This window comes from Akebia trifoliata, chromosome 2 (genome assembly GCF_017979445.1).
Source record: "Akebia trifoliata isolate Shusen 1 chromosome 2, ASM1797944v1, whole genome shotgun sequence".
Taxonomy (NCBI): Eukaryota; Viridiplantae; Streptophyta; class Magnoliopsida; order Ranunculales; family Lardizabalaceae; genus Akebia; species Akebia trifoliata.
The window spans coordinates 6,803,096-6,816,070 of record NC_141376.1 but is presented as its reverse complement, the minus strand read 5'-3'; the positions used below and the strand labels follow the sequence as shown (position 1 = coordinate 6,816,070).

Here is a 12,975-nt window from a genome sequence, read left to right as displayed (position 1 = left end):
GGTGCTCAGCCCAACTAAGGGGCTGAGGCAACTGACCTCTTAGAACCTCATACATCTAACCCAAAACCCCCAGGTACATACAATACCTCACAAATCACATATATCAGGTAAGTTGGGATTAATATTAGTAGGTGGTCAACAAAGTTACTTGAACTTATGACCTCTCTCCCTTTTTTGAAAGAGACATTGATTATTGCGATCATAAAACACTTTTCTTACTAAGATTTCAAGTCACTATGGGTTGTTTATGCCCACATGGATTTACCCCATTGGCAATCCAACACCAATCTTCTAAAAGAAAAAATCATACATCCAAAGTATTGAAAATGGGTGATTATCGAACTCTCAAATTTAAAAGTACAATTCAACAGTAAAAAATATATATTTTTTTAAATAATAAAAAATATCAAAATTCTTAAAAAACATTCTCCTCTACATCTTTATGGCATCAAATCTTGTTTTTCCATGCCACAATGTGAGCTCCAACCTTAGTAAGATTTAAAATCTTACTAAGTTAGTCAGTCCAGTCTGGCCCAAAATAAATCCAAGAAGAAAAGTCAACAAAAAAAAAAAAAAAAAAAAACCCTCTTAGAAACAATCAATCAATCACGTGAAAAATGTTTATGCATGAAATTGTGCAAAAGTCATCATTTTCTATCCTCATATAAAAATCCAACCTAAGACATTCATGGTATCACATCAACCAACATCATCATCTCCACCACCATCTCAACAATGTCTTTTTGTAGGCACATTATCCATGGATAGATTGATGTTATATTTTTAGAGAAAATATTCATGTTAATTATCTTGCAATGAATCAAATCATGTCCAATACCACTCTGTACAATAATTTAACGTCACCCTTTCCTTCCTTGCTTCTTTGAATGATCTATCTTCCTAAAAATATATTTGTGATTGACAATTTCATCTCCAAAAATTTGTATTTTGTTAATTTTGTTTCCATTGCTAAGGCCGATGGAGAAATGATAAATCACTTGTTCATTGTGCTCTTGTGAGAAGCTAGAGCTTTTGTGCTGCTGAAAAAGCTAGTTGACCTCTTCTTCTTTTTGTTGTTGTTGTAGTTCTTGATGGTTCTAGTATTGTTTCTCTCATTTGATGATCAATAAGTATTGGTTATCGTTACTCGTACATATATTATTATTCTTGTAACACTATGAGTTTCATATGTGAAACCAACTTCCACAAGTAACGTTGTAGGGTGAAGAGACACATGACTTCAAATTGTGTATATGTTGACGGTCAATGATGAGTTTGACACCTCACTTCAAGCAACTCCAACTCATACTCCATCTCAATCACCATCCCCTCTCAACTGAGGTTTTGGAGAGTCAAAGCTTATATTTGAAGGGTCTTCAACATAGTAGCCATCTCCTTCTCCATTTTGGAGAGTCAAGTTTCAATCACCAAAATAGAATACAAGTTTAGATTATCCATTTTTTGATTTAGAAAGATTTCATCCTCCAACTGCTATTTTGGTGAGTCAATTTGGATTTTAGGGTCTCCAACGAAGTTGTCATCTCTATCTCCATTTTGGATTGAATAAAAAAAATATTAAAAATATTTTTGGATAAGTATTTTGTATAGTATTATTGAAATGAAAACCCTTTGAATATCCAAATTGATTATCCATAATGGAATGGCTAGCCATTATGGAATTTTCCCTTGGAGATGTTTTTATGAGACTATCACACATACATATAGGGTGGAAATAGAGAGAGATCACAAATAAAACATTATTGGAATTAAAAAAGTATTAAACATAATTCAGGATAAGTATTTTGTATAGCATTATTGGAATGTAAACCCTTTGAATATCCATAATGGAATGACTAGCCATTATGGAATTTTTCCTTGGAGATGTTTTTATGAGACTATCACACACACATATTGGGTGGAAATGGAGAGAGATCACAAATAAAACAAGACTCCAATCAGAACGACTGCTCCTACAACAGTTAGAGCAGTCGTTTTTTTTGTATAATATGATATCGTGACATTAGACCTATATGTGTGAAAGTATACATGGGCATCCATTGAATGGGTCTAAGATAATATGTTAGGGATTCATCACTCTTGTCCTTGACTTGAGAGGTTCATGGGTTAATGTTAATCACTTTGATTCATCAAATGGTGATAGTGACCTAGGCTACATTTTGAATACTAAACTAGACCCTTTTATTTAAGGAAATATATCACGTTGTGAACGCTGGCCAACCTGATTTGACATGTCATTTGACAAGATTCTAAAGAAAAATATTTTCTATAGTAGACCATGTTGTCAAAAGATTTGTAAAGTGCTAACTTGTTAATGATTAATTAGGTGTTTTAACATTGATTAAGGTGTTATTTGTTAAAAAAATAAATAAATAAGTGCTGAAAAAGATGTTTGTTTAATTGATTATTATATATTATTAAAACAGGTAAATTATCTTTTTTATCCTTACAATCATATTATATATTATTTGTATGTTTCAAATGTCTATTTTTTATCAAACGCAATAAAATATATTATTTCTTATAAAATTAAAATACATTTTATTTTTTCATAAAAAGTAATACTCAAAATTTTAATTTCTAAAATCTCAAAATTTTCAAATAAAAAACAATAATGTCATACAAGTCACAAAAATTTGAAATCAACATTGAAATAACTTAATTTTGGATGAATAATTTTCGATGAAAATAAATGGTGTGTAATTATAAAAGCACCCCACAAATTAATAAGGGCAATCCATACCATAATCAAATTTTTTTGTCTTATATGAGTTAAAATTTTTGGAATGAGCCAAGTTTTGGTGAGGATGATCTATATGGTCTGGAGATCATTCTCACAAAAATTCAGCCCATTCTGAAACTTTTAACCACATCAAAATTGATTTTAAAAAATAGATGATTTACGATTCTTGAACTTGTTTTGATAGGGTTAGAAGTTTCGAGATGGGCTGATTTTTGGTGAGGATGATCTCCTCATTGTAGAGATCATCCTCACCAAAAATCAACTCATTCCGAAATTTTTAACCCGTATAAAACAAAATAATTCATCTATAATGTAGGTTTATTAATTTGTGGGGTGCTTATAAAATTATCCATGGGATATAAGAGATAATATTATTTTAAGTATAAGGGCATACTTATACAGAAGTGCTTACTGCTTCAACGCAAAAATTAATTATCAAAATAGTACTGAATTTTTTTCACTTATTTTCAATTATAAGCACTGAAAATATGGAGTAAACAAACGCGTTAATTTGACAAAAAGTGCTGAAATTTTTTTTTCAACATTAAACACTAAAAAAAAAAACGCAAACAAACACAACCTAATACTTAAACCAAAGGACAATTAAGTGATATTGTAGGATGGAGAGACAATTAATTAATTTGTAAGTAATTATATGAAGGATCTGTTTGTAATATTTCATTTTTATGAGGTTAAAAATGAATTAAGATAAGGTTAAATATATTAAAAATTATTTATAACAGGGATTGAAGAGTTTGAAGATGGCTTGTTTTAGTAAAAAATAAAATAAAAAAAACAAATAAGAATTTTGGGGAAATAGAAAAAAAAAATCTAGATAGATTGAAGATAAATTTTGGGGAAATAGATTAAAAGAAGGGTAAATTTTTAAATAATTACAAAAGTTTATGATATTTTCAAAATTTTGCTAATTTTGACATAACTATCGTGTAACGTTGACAGAATATTATTAAATTGTCAACATTACATGACCACTTTGTCAACATTACCAACATTTCAAAAATACCTAAAACTTTTCCAATTATTTGGGAATTTACCTTTAAAAGAAATTTACCAATTTTATTAAAGAACTTCTATTGTCACGCCTATCCTTACTTTACTTATAACATGAAGTTGCATATGCCACACTTATGTAAGATACTTTCTCTCAAGTTTCCTTTCATAACATCTCAATGAAAATTACGTAAATATCCTTTCACTAGTTCACTACTGCCATCGGTTGGATGTGTTTCCCAATTGTAACATTTAAAATAAAGAATTTATATAGAGATATCAAATGAGAGATGTCAAGAGATTTCGTGGCAGTTATTTTGAAACTGAGATGATGCTTAAAAAAAAAAATGGTCTTTCTCTTATGGTTGATAAAGAATAATGCTTAATTGACTAGAAAAGAAAAAAAACATACTCATGCGAGAGTGCATTGAATCATTGATTTTTTCTTGAATATCTTGAGAAAAAAATATATGATTCTATGCGCATGGCCATGTCAGTGAATGTATTTTGAGTGTTTGTTTAGTCGGTTTAGTACGACTCAAACATAAATTATGAGTCAGGATAAACTGACTTGAAAAAAATCACTCGAAATTCATTCATTGACATGACATGTGCACAGAATCATAGATTTTTTTTTCTTCAGGATACACAAGGAAAAAAGATCTATGATTCCGTAAACACATCCACGTCAGCAATTGCATTTCTAGTGGCTTTTTTTTTCTTCAGGATACACAAGGAAAAAAGATCTATGATTCCGTAAACACATCCACGTCAGCAATTGCATTTCTAGTGGCTTTTTTTTTCTTCATTTTTTTCCGAGTTAGTTTATCATTAGTCATAAATTATCTCCGCCCTTGGACACTTATAAATTTATTGATTGAGGTTATAAATTAAAAAAAGTTGGTGTGACATTAGAAGTTCTCTTTTCTCACTTTTTTCATGATAGAAGAAAGGTTTTTAATACTTCTCTTTTAAAGGAAGAAAACATGCATTTATAGCAATTCCAAGAGAGATACCCATTCTCATTTATGGGGCATCCAATTCTTTATTGATAGTCACTTTGGATATCCATGGGGGGTATGCACTCCAACTTTGCTACCTAAAAGTATTCATAAATATTTTAATATCTTTTTAATTCAACTCAGATTTCAAATTACTTAAAATTGACTTATTTTCAGCTAACTATTTGAATTTTTTTGACTCAAAAAAAAGATTGGTAACCTATTTTGGTCCTAAAAATTTCATGACCGAAAAAATATTGAGACCCATATTTTGGACTCCATGACCCAAAATGGCCGTAGAAAGGGGATATGTAGTGTAATAGGTCACGTGTTGGAATTGTTCTCATGAGAATTAAAATAAGAGAATTTTGTTGGAAGAGTCCAACAAGCCTTACCAAGGGTCCTTGGACTCACCTTGACATCCAAAAACATGATCCAATGCTTCAAGGTTGTAGATGACAAAATTCTATGAACTTTAAAAATAAAAAATATTTTCAAAAAAAATTATTTTTCACCGTTAAATTTTAATTTTAAGTTGGAGAGTTATGTGGTAGTCAGTTGCTGGCTATTTTCAAAACTTTATGAAACTTAGAGGGATATGCACTTGGATTGCTGATGAGGTGATGCATTTGAGTAAAACAACCAAGGGCGGAGTTAGTAAAGAGTTAGTCGGGGCAATTGACCCCATAAAACTTTTAGACACCCTTATATTTTTAACTAATTACATGTTCTATTTGTCCCCACTCCTTCACCTCTCTCCCCATTTGCACCCACACCCTCACTTTCATCCAATCCCCTCCCCCCCTCAATTTTTTATTGATGACATTGCCTCTTGATCGGGCCTCCTCATATTCTAATTGGAAATGTCTTAAATATCTTTTTCTTTAACTTCTACCAAAAAATCTCCCTAAAACTAGTCATATTCAAGTTCTTCAACTATAAAACTAACCATAATTTGCCCCCACTACAAGAAAATCCTGGCTCCTCCCCTAAAGACAACTCTTAGTCAGGCTTAAAATCTTACTGTGTTAGTAAGGAAAGTGTTTAACTTTTTGGAATCATACAGCCTTAAGATATGTAATTTTTTATATGAAAAACCAATGACATAGATGTTGATGATTTGATTAAGTCAAAGATCATTTTCATGCCTCGGAACTCATAAACACTACATAAATAAGGGTGACAACGGGTCGGTTCCGATTTAGTTCCTAAGAAACTTAGAATCATAACCATTATATTTAGTTTGATTTCGATTTTTGTTAATTCCGGGTCCGATTTCAAAATAAATGGAACTGAAATCGAAATCGAAATCGCCAAAAATCATGGATACCCATCGAATTTGATTCTCAATAATCAAATGAGAAAAAAATATTTCAAATCATTATAAATTTTTTTCTTTTAAAAATTTAACATATTACCAACAAAATTATTCACTTAGTTATAATTTATTATACTAAAGATACAAATTAGTGATTTTTTTTTTCAAAAATAAAAATTTATATTAATTAAAAGTAATAATTGTTTAGAAGAGTAACTCATTTTAATCTCCAATCAATAATATATATGAAAAATTGAAGAATTTTCTATTACATGCATTTATTTTATAAAAAAAAATACCTTAAATCATCTATAGTAAACAAAGAAATGATAAAATAAATCGGTTACAAGTATTCGCGAGTACCCATTGAATAGAACCTAACGATTTATGTTCTTATCAATTCGATTTCATTTTAGACTAGACGCTAATCGGTTCCATTGAAAAGGAAATGATGGGAACCAGAGTTTTCAATTTGGGTCAAATGGGTGCCCATTGACTCCCCTAAACAGAGCAACCTCAAAAAATAAAATAAAAAAGTCTTTTACGTGGCATCATTTGACGTCATCAACAGGCAATAAAGAGAATTGTGAACAACACAAAAGTTTTCTTCCTAACTACACAGGTCCTCACTCTTCGCAAGTCACTGCCACGGTTACTTCAATCGAAAGAAAGCCTATAGTCACGACGTCAGAATCACGCTAACTGTCAATCAAACGTGGTATGTACGCGGATGATGGGGCAAGGGTACAGAACCACAGACTTTTTCGTGTATCCCGAAGAAAAAGATCTATGGTTCTGTGCCCTTATCAGGTTAACCACGTACAGAGCGCGTTTTATTTATCGCGTGCTCTCATCACGACTCTTTCAAATAAAAGCCCTAAAACCCACGTATATCCAAAACTTCGAAATTCAAAACTCCTGAGATTAAACAATTCTCTCTCTGTCTCTCTCTCTCGCTCGCTCGCTGTGTGTGTGTCAAGAGCCATGGGTGGAGCATCGAGTCGCGAAGGATTGGAGATCTCAGACTCAGACGTTGAAGAGAGCGAAGAAGAAAACTACGAAGAAAAAAATGATGATCGATCTCCTTCATCTTCAGGAACCAAAACCCAAATCAAAACCCCAACTTCTCTGGAAGATATAGATGCGAAGCTTAAAGCCCTAAAGCTCAAGTACTCCTCCCCCTCCCCTTCCTCTCAAAAACCTAACCTCAAGAACTCAGTAAAGCTCTATGTTTACATAGGAGGTAACACCCCAAAGGCCAAATGGATCACCTCTGAGAGACTCACCACTTATTCCTTCCTTAAGTCCTCTCGAATCGAAAATCAAGAATCCGAAGACGACGAAGAAGAAGAAGAAGAAGAAAATGCGTTGTGGGTTCTGAAGGTGGGTTCCAAGGTTCGAGCCAAGGTTGGTACAGAGATGCAATTAAAGATGTTTGGCGATCAACGCCGTGTTGATTTCGTCTGTCGGGGTGTTTGGGCGATGAAATTCTTCGCTGATGAGGATTATCGAAGCTTCGTCTCCAAATTTCAGGATTGTTTGTTTGAGAACATTTATGGATTCGAAGCGACAGAAGATAACAAGGTTAAGATATACGGGAAGGATTTTATGAGTTGGGCGGAACCCGATACCGCTGATGATTCAATTTGGGAGAATGCAGACGATAGCTTTGCAAGGACTCCTGGCTCTTCCACGCCAATTAGGGCAAATCAGGATCTTATGGAGGAGTTCGAAGAAGCCTCAAACGGTGGTGGGATACAGAGCTTGGCTTTGGGTGCATTGGAGAATAGTTTCCTTGTGAGTGATTCTGGAATTCAAGTTGTGAGGAATTTCAGCCATGGAATCCACGGAAAAGGCCTCAATGTGAAGTTTGAAAATGGTGGGAGTTCTAGATTTTCAACACCCAAGAAAGCCCTTCTCATGAGGGCTGAGACGAACATGCTTCTTATGAGCCCAATGAACGAGGGGAAGCCCCATACAAGGGGGCTTCACCAGCTTGACATTGAAACGGGGAAAGTTGTTACGGAATGGAAGTTTGAGAAGGATGGAACTGACATTACAATGAGAGACATAACGAGTGATAGTAAAGGTGCTCAATTGGATCCTTCGGAGTCAACATTTTTGGGATTAGATGATAATAGGTTGTGTCGGTGGGATATGCGTGATCGAAAAGGGATAGTTCAGAATCTTGCAAATGCCAGCACCCCTGTCTTGCAATGGACTCAAGGGCATCAATTCTCTAGGGGAACAAACTTTCAGTGTTTTGCAAGCACTGGTGATGGTTCAATTGTTGTTGGGTCTCTCGATGGGAAGGTCAGATTGTATTCGTCAAGTTCAATGAGACAAGCAAAGACGGCTTTTCCAGGGCTTGGTTCTCCTATAACCCATGTGGATGTTACTTTTGATGGGAAGTGGATATTGGGCACGACCGACACTTATTTGATCCTTATATGCACCCTGTTCACGGATAAGGGTGGAAAGACGAAGACTGGTTTTGAAGGTCGTATGGGGAACAAGATTGCTGCTCCGAGATTGTTGAAGCTGACTCCTTTGGATTCACATTCAGCTGGGGTGAACAATAAGTTGCATGGTGGTCAATTTTCATGGGTAAGTATCAAAATTGTTTTTTTTTTCCTTTCTATATATGTTTTACTATTTCTTGCTCTGGATAGAAATCTTTGGAATAAGGCTTTGTTGTTATTGATTTAATCAAGCCATCTCTTATTATGTTCATTTAACGTGGATGAGAGAAAGAAGTAACATTTTAATTAATTGATGGATTTATTTATTTTTTATTATTATTATTATTATTATTTTTTTTTTTTGGGGCGGGGGGGGGGGGGGCAAATAATGTTCCCCAGGTTAATTAGCATGTAATCGTGTTTAATGGTTGTTGGTATCATTGAATTGTTTCCCATGATTGCTTTGACCTTGAAGTTGATCTTCTAGATGAAAATGAAGCCAAGGCAACGGAGAATTAGAGATAGGACTTATCGCAATGAGTTATATATTGATATGCCATATCTTTTTCTCATGAAGCTTGGGATAAGAAATATGATTAGATTATATTAGCTTCTATTAGTTAGAATTTACATCTAACATGATCTCTTTCTAAATTACTCTATTAGTTAGAATTTACATCTAACATGATCTCTTTCTAAATTACTCTATTTAAACCTTTCTAGGGTTCTTGATATCTCAACCAACAACTAGTTAGAATTTACATCTAACATGATCTCTTTCTAAATTACTCTATTTAAACCTTTCTAGGGTTCTTGATATCTCAACCAACAACTAATGGAGTTCTCAATTTTCTGTTATAAGGTGCTTGTAATAGATTGTCCTCTATGCCTCCTACATAGTGGGGCAAATTGGGTCCTAACTCCTTCTCTCCTTATTCAACTCTATAATAGAGCCATATCTTTTGCCAAGAAAAAAATATTTTCTCAAGACAAATCTATATGTACATATCTTTTACTATCTCAATCTATGTGTTTCGGCTTTGCTCTCATTTCTTTAGAGCCAACAACTTGCACCAAAGTGCACCTTCTCATTGGTGTTTGAATGGGTCTTCATTGTACATGCATGCCAAAACTTCTCAGTCAACTTTTTATTTAATCATATCTTCTATTGAATTCCTAGGTAGGTAAATGAACTCATCTTCGATATGCATTTCAGCATATGAACATTAATTAGATCCAACACCAAAAGGCCAGCTATTCTAGTCAGCCAAAGATTTAAATGATCAACATTGTGCCTCAACATTGTGGTTTGAGACTTTAACTAGAGAATCTGAACCCTATCATGGGTTAGTTGACAAGTTTAATTGTAGCAACTTAAGTAGGATAAAGGATTTTCATAATGCTTATGTTGGATATCTAGATAGTGGAATTGACCTTGATTACAATGTTTTTCCCTTTCCAAGAAGCACATGCCAATGTGTTGTCCACACTCCACAGTCGAATAAGGAGCTGCTGTTTTTGGCAGAGTACAAAAATTGTTGAGAAACAGGGATTAAGCCACTAGAGCCAGGCAGTGTTTGATTCGGGACGGGAACACAGATACTTGGGACCTGGGATTTAGGAGAAATTTCAATGATTGGGAATTGACGGAGGTTACATCTCTTCTAGGTCTCCTAAATTTGACTAGACTTAGAGAGAATGAGCTAGACAGGAGAGAATGGTTCAAGGCTAAGGATAAGAGGTTTTCTGTCAAGTTTTTCTATAAATGTTTGCTTCCGTCTTGCGAGATTTCCTTCTCCCCATCTATAGTTTGGTCCACTCTCATTCCTTCTAAGGTGTCTTTCTTTGTTTGGCTTGCCTCTTTGGGTAGAATCCTCACATTGGATAATTTGATCAAACGGGGGTGGGTCACTCCAAATTGTTGCTTACTTTGTTCGAGAGATGGGGAGTCAGTTAATCATATTCTAATTCATTGTCCCTTCTCTAGTGTTATTTGGATGTTCTTTTTATCCCGTTTCAAGGTGGACTGGGTCTTTCCTTTCTCTTTTCTTGATCTTTTGAAGGGGTGGAGTCTCAATACTTTCTCTTCTAGAAAGAGACATCTTTGGGCTATCCTTCCTTCAGCCTTTGCTTGGGGTCTTTGGAAAGAGCGCAACAACAGGGTCTTTCATAGTAAGAAGAGCTCGTCCCACACAGTGATTTTAGAGATTCTTGGACATCTGTTCTTGTGGTCCAAGTTGAACAAAGCCTTTGAGGAAGTGCGCTATCAAGATTTCTTATTTAATTGGGAGAACATTTGTGATTAGCTTTCAGTTGTGTAGTTTCCCATTTATTTTGTTTTTTCTTTTGCTCTTTTGTTGTTTTGCTTGTTGTTCTGTTTGGGGGCTATCTCAGCCTCCTTCTTTTCTCTTCTTCATTTATAAAATTTTATACTTATCAAAAAAATTTTTTATTAATGCACCCATGAACCAAGTAGTTAGCTTTGGAGCTTTTAGATGAGCAATCTCTCAAGGGAGATGTATGGTGGACAATATTGCTGTGAATGTGTTGATGCAGCATTTTCCTAATTCTGGTAGCATAGATACATTTTTACAGGACACAATGACACATTTCTTGAAATACATGACGTACATGATTATGAGTATATCCTCCAATATGTTGATACCATGTTTTTTTCTTCTTGAGCAAATAAATGGAATGAACTACTAATATTTCAACTTGATAGTAAGATTTTCCCCTAATATATTCCTTCTATTTTTTGAAAAAATAAACAACAAATTGTAGGAGTTGATACATTGACTAATGATGGTGTTTAATGGCTTCTTTGGATGGACTAATTGTTTTTTTTTTTCCTTTTTTTATTACAGCATTTCTTTGTATGAATTCCAACTTTCTAATGGTGTGTATGTTACATTACTTGCTTACTCAGGTAACAGAGAGCGGAAAGCAGGAACGCCACCTGGTTGCAACAGTGGGCCAATTCAGTGTGATATGGAACTTTCAGCAGGTGAAGAACAGCGCGCATGAATGCTACCAGAACCAGGATGGCCTGAAGAGTTGCTATTGCTACAAAATCGTCCCGAAAGACGAATCCATTGTTGACAGCCGCTTTATGCATGACAAATTTGCTGTCAGCAACTCTCCTGAGGCTCCACTGGTTGTCGCGACCCCAATGAAAGTCAGCTCCTTCAGCATATCCAATAGAAGATGACATGCAATTGCCTTTCTTGCATGTTCTTGAGCCTTAGCTGTACTTGGAGCAGTTTTGACTGATGCATTTGAAAATGCTCAAGTGTATTCTAGATTGTTGTTATCAGTTACCTCTCGTTTTCATGTTTGGGACCATATTGTTTCTTTTACCATTTGTTTGATATGTGTATTATGTATGAATAGGTTTTAAAGCTTATCCTGGAGCTCCACTGCACTATCAAGATCAGATCTTGCAGGATACCTCTTGGATTTGCCATTGTATCAAATTGTTTATGATGGTCCATTAGATAGTCCAAGATTGATCAAATAAATGTTTTTGTTCTATAATGGGTACTTCATTCATATTCTCATTCACCCCTTCATCTGACTTCCATACACAAGGAAGGAGATCACCAGTCTTTAATTGAATCACCTTCATTACTCTACTATCTTTCGTCCTAATCAAGTTATTTCTCCGGTGTTTGGTTGAGTGGGGATCTGCTGCTGCAAGTGTACATATTCCATGCAAGTTACAAATATAACCTTATGGCACATCTCTAATCCATGACACAAAAATATGATTCGGACCCTTCTTGGTTCTGGTTCTTAAAAGCAACTTAGGTTGGATATGTTAATACTGTAAAGATTTCCATGATTTCCAAGATAGCACACGAGCGGCGAAGATGATCATTTCTGCATCTACTACCAGCTTTTTGAGCCATGTATATTTGTTCTTATAAAAGGAAAACTTAAAAAGAGGATGTAGTAATCAACAAAGAATATAAACATTATTTAAATTAATCCAGGACATGGCTTGAGACACTACAGAAAGGAGGACCAAAATTTGTTCATCCAAACCCAAATTTTTTTTTTGGGGATTATACATCGATGATAATAACAATATTGCCCTGTAAACAATATCTGATACATTTATAGCAATAGAGAGAGAGGCTAGTATATTTTTCCCTTATATATTATTTATATTTTTTTGTAAAAATAAACAACTCAGTTCAGCTATCAAATACAATATTGTTGGAGCTATAAATGTTACAGATGAAGAAAAGTCTCTCTCTCTCCTCTCTCTCTCTCTTGCCTTGGCTTGAAGATCATACCTCCTGTCCATTGCTGTTTCCTACAACTCTATCAGCATTATATTTCCAAGTATAATTCATGAACTGAAACTACTGCAATAAAAGTTATGGGCTGAAGCCTCAGCACATGTAACCACGACAA

At 34.4% G+C, this 12,975-nt stretch overlaps 1 protein-coding gene across 1 annotated transcript; it reads left to right on the top strand.

Annotated features, from left to right (window-relative positions):
* The first annotated feature begins 6,980 nt into the window (after nucleotides 1-6,980).
* Nucleotides 6,981-12,090, top strand: LOC147409180 (protein CYPRO4-like). Its single transcript, XM_086426230.1, has 2 exons — nucleotides 6,981-8,698; nucleotides 11,483-12,090. The coding sequence occupies exons 1-2, from the start codon at nucleotides 7,076-7,078 to the stop codon at nucleotides 11,762-11,764; spliced, it is 1,905 nt and encodes a 634-aa protein (XP_086282356.1). The 5' UTR covers nucleotides 6,981-7,075; the 3' UTR covers nucleotides 11,765-12,090.
* The last annotated feature ends 885 nt before the right edge of the window (nucleotides 12,091-12,975 follow it).

What these genes read in the sequence shown, in the direction of transcription:
- LOC147409180 (XM_086426230.1), top strand. Translation starts at nt 7,076, where the DNA reads ATGGGTGGAGCATCGAGTCGCGAAGGATTGGAGATCTCAGACTCAGAC. An exon ending in ATGGTGGTCAATTTTCATGG is followed by an intron (nt 8,699 to 11,482) that starts GTAAGTATCAAA and finishes TTGCTTACTCAG; the next exon opens with GTAACAGAGAGCGGAAAGCA.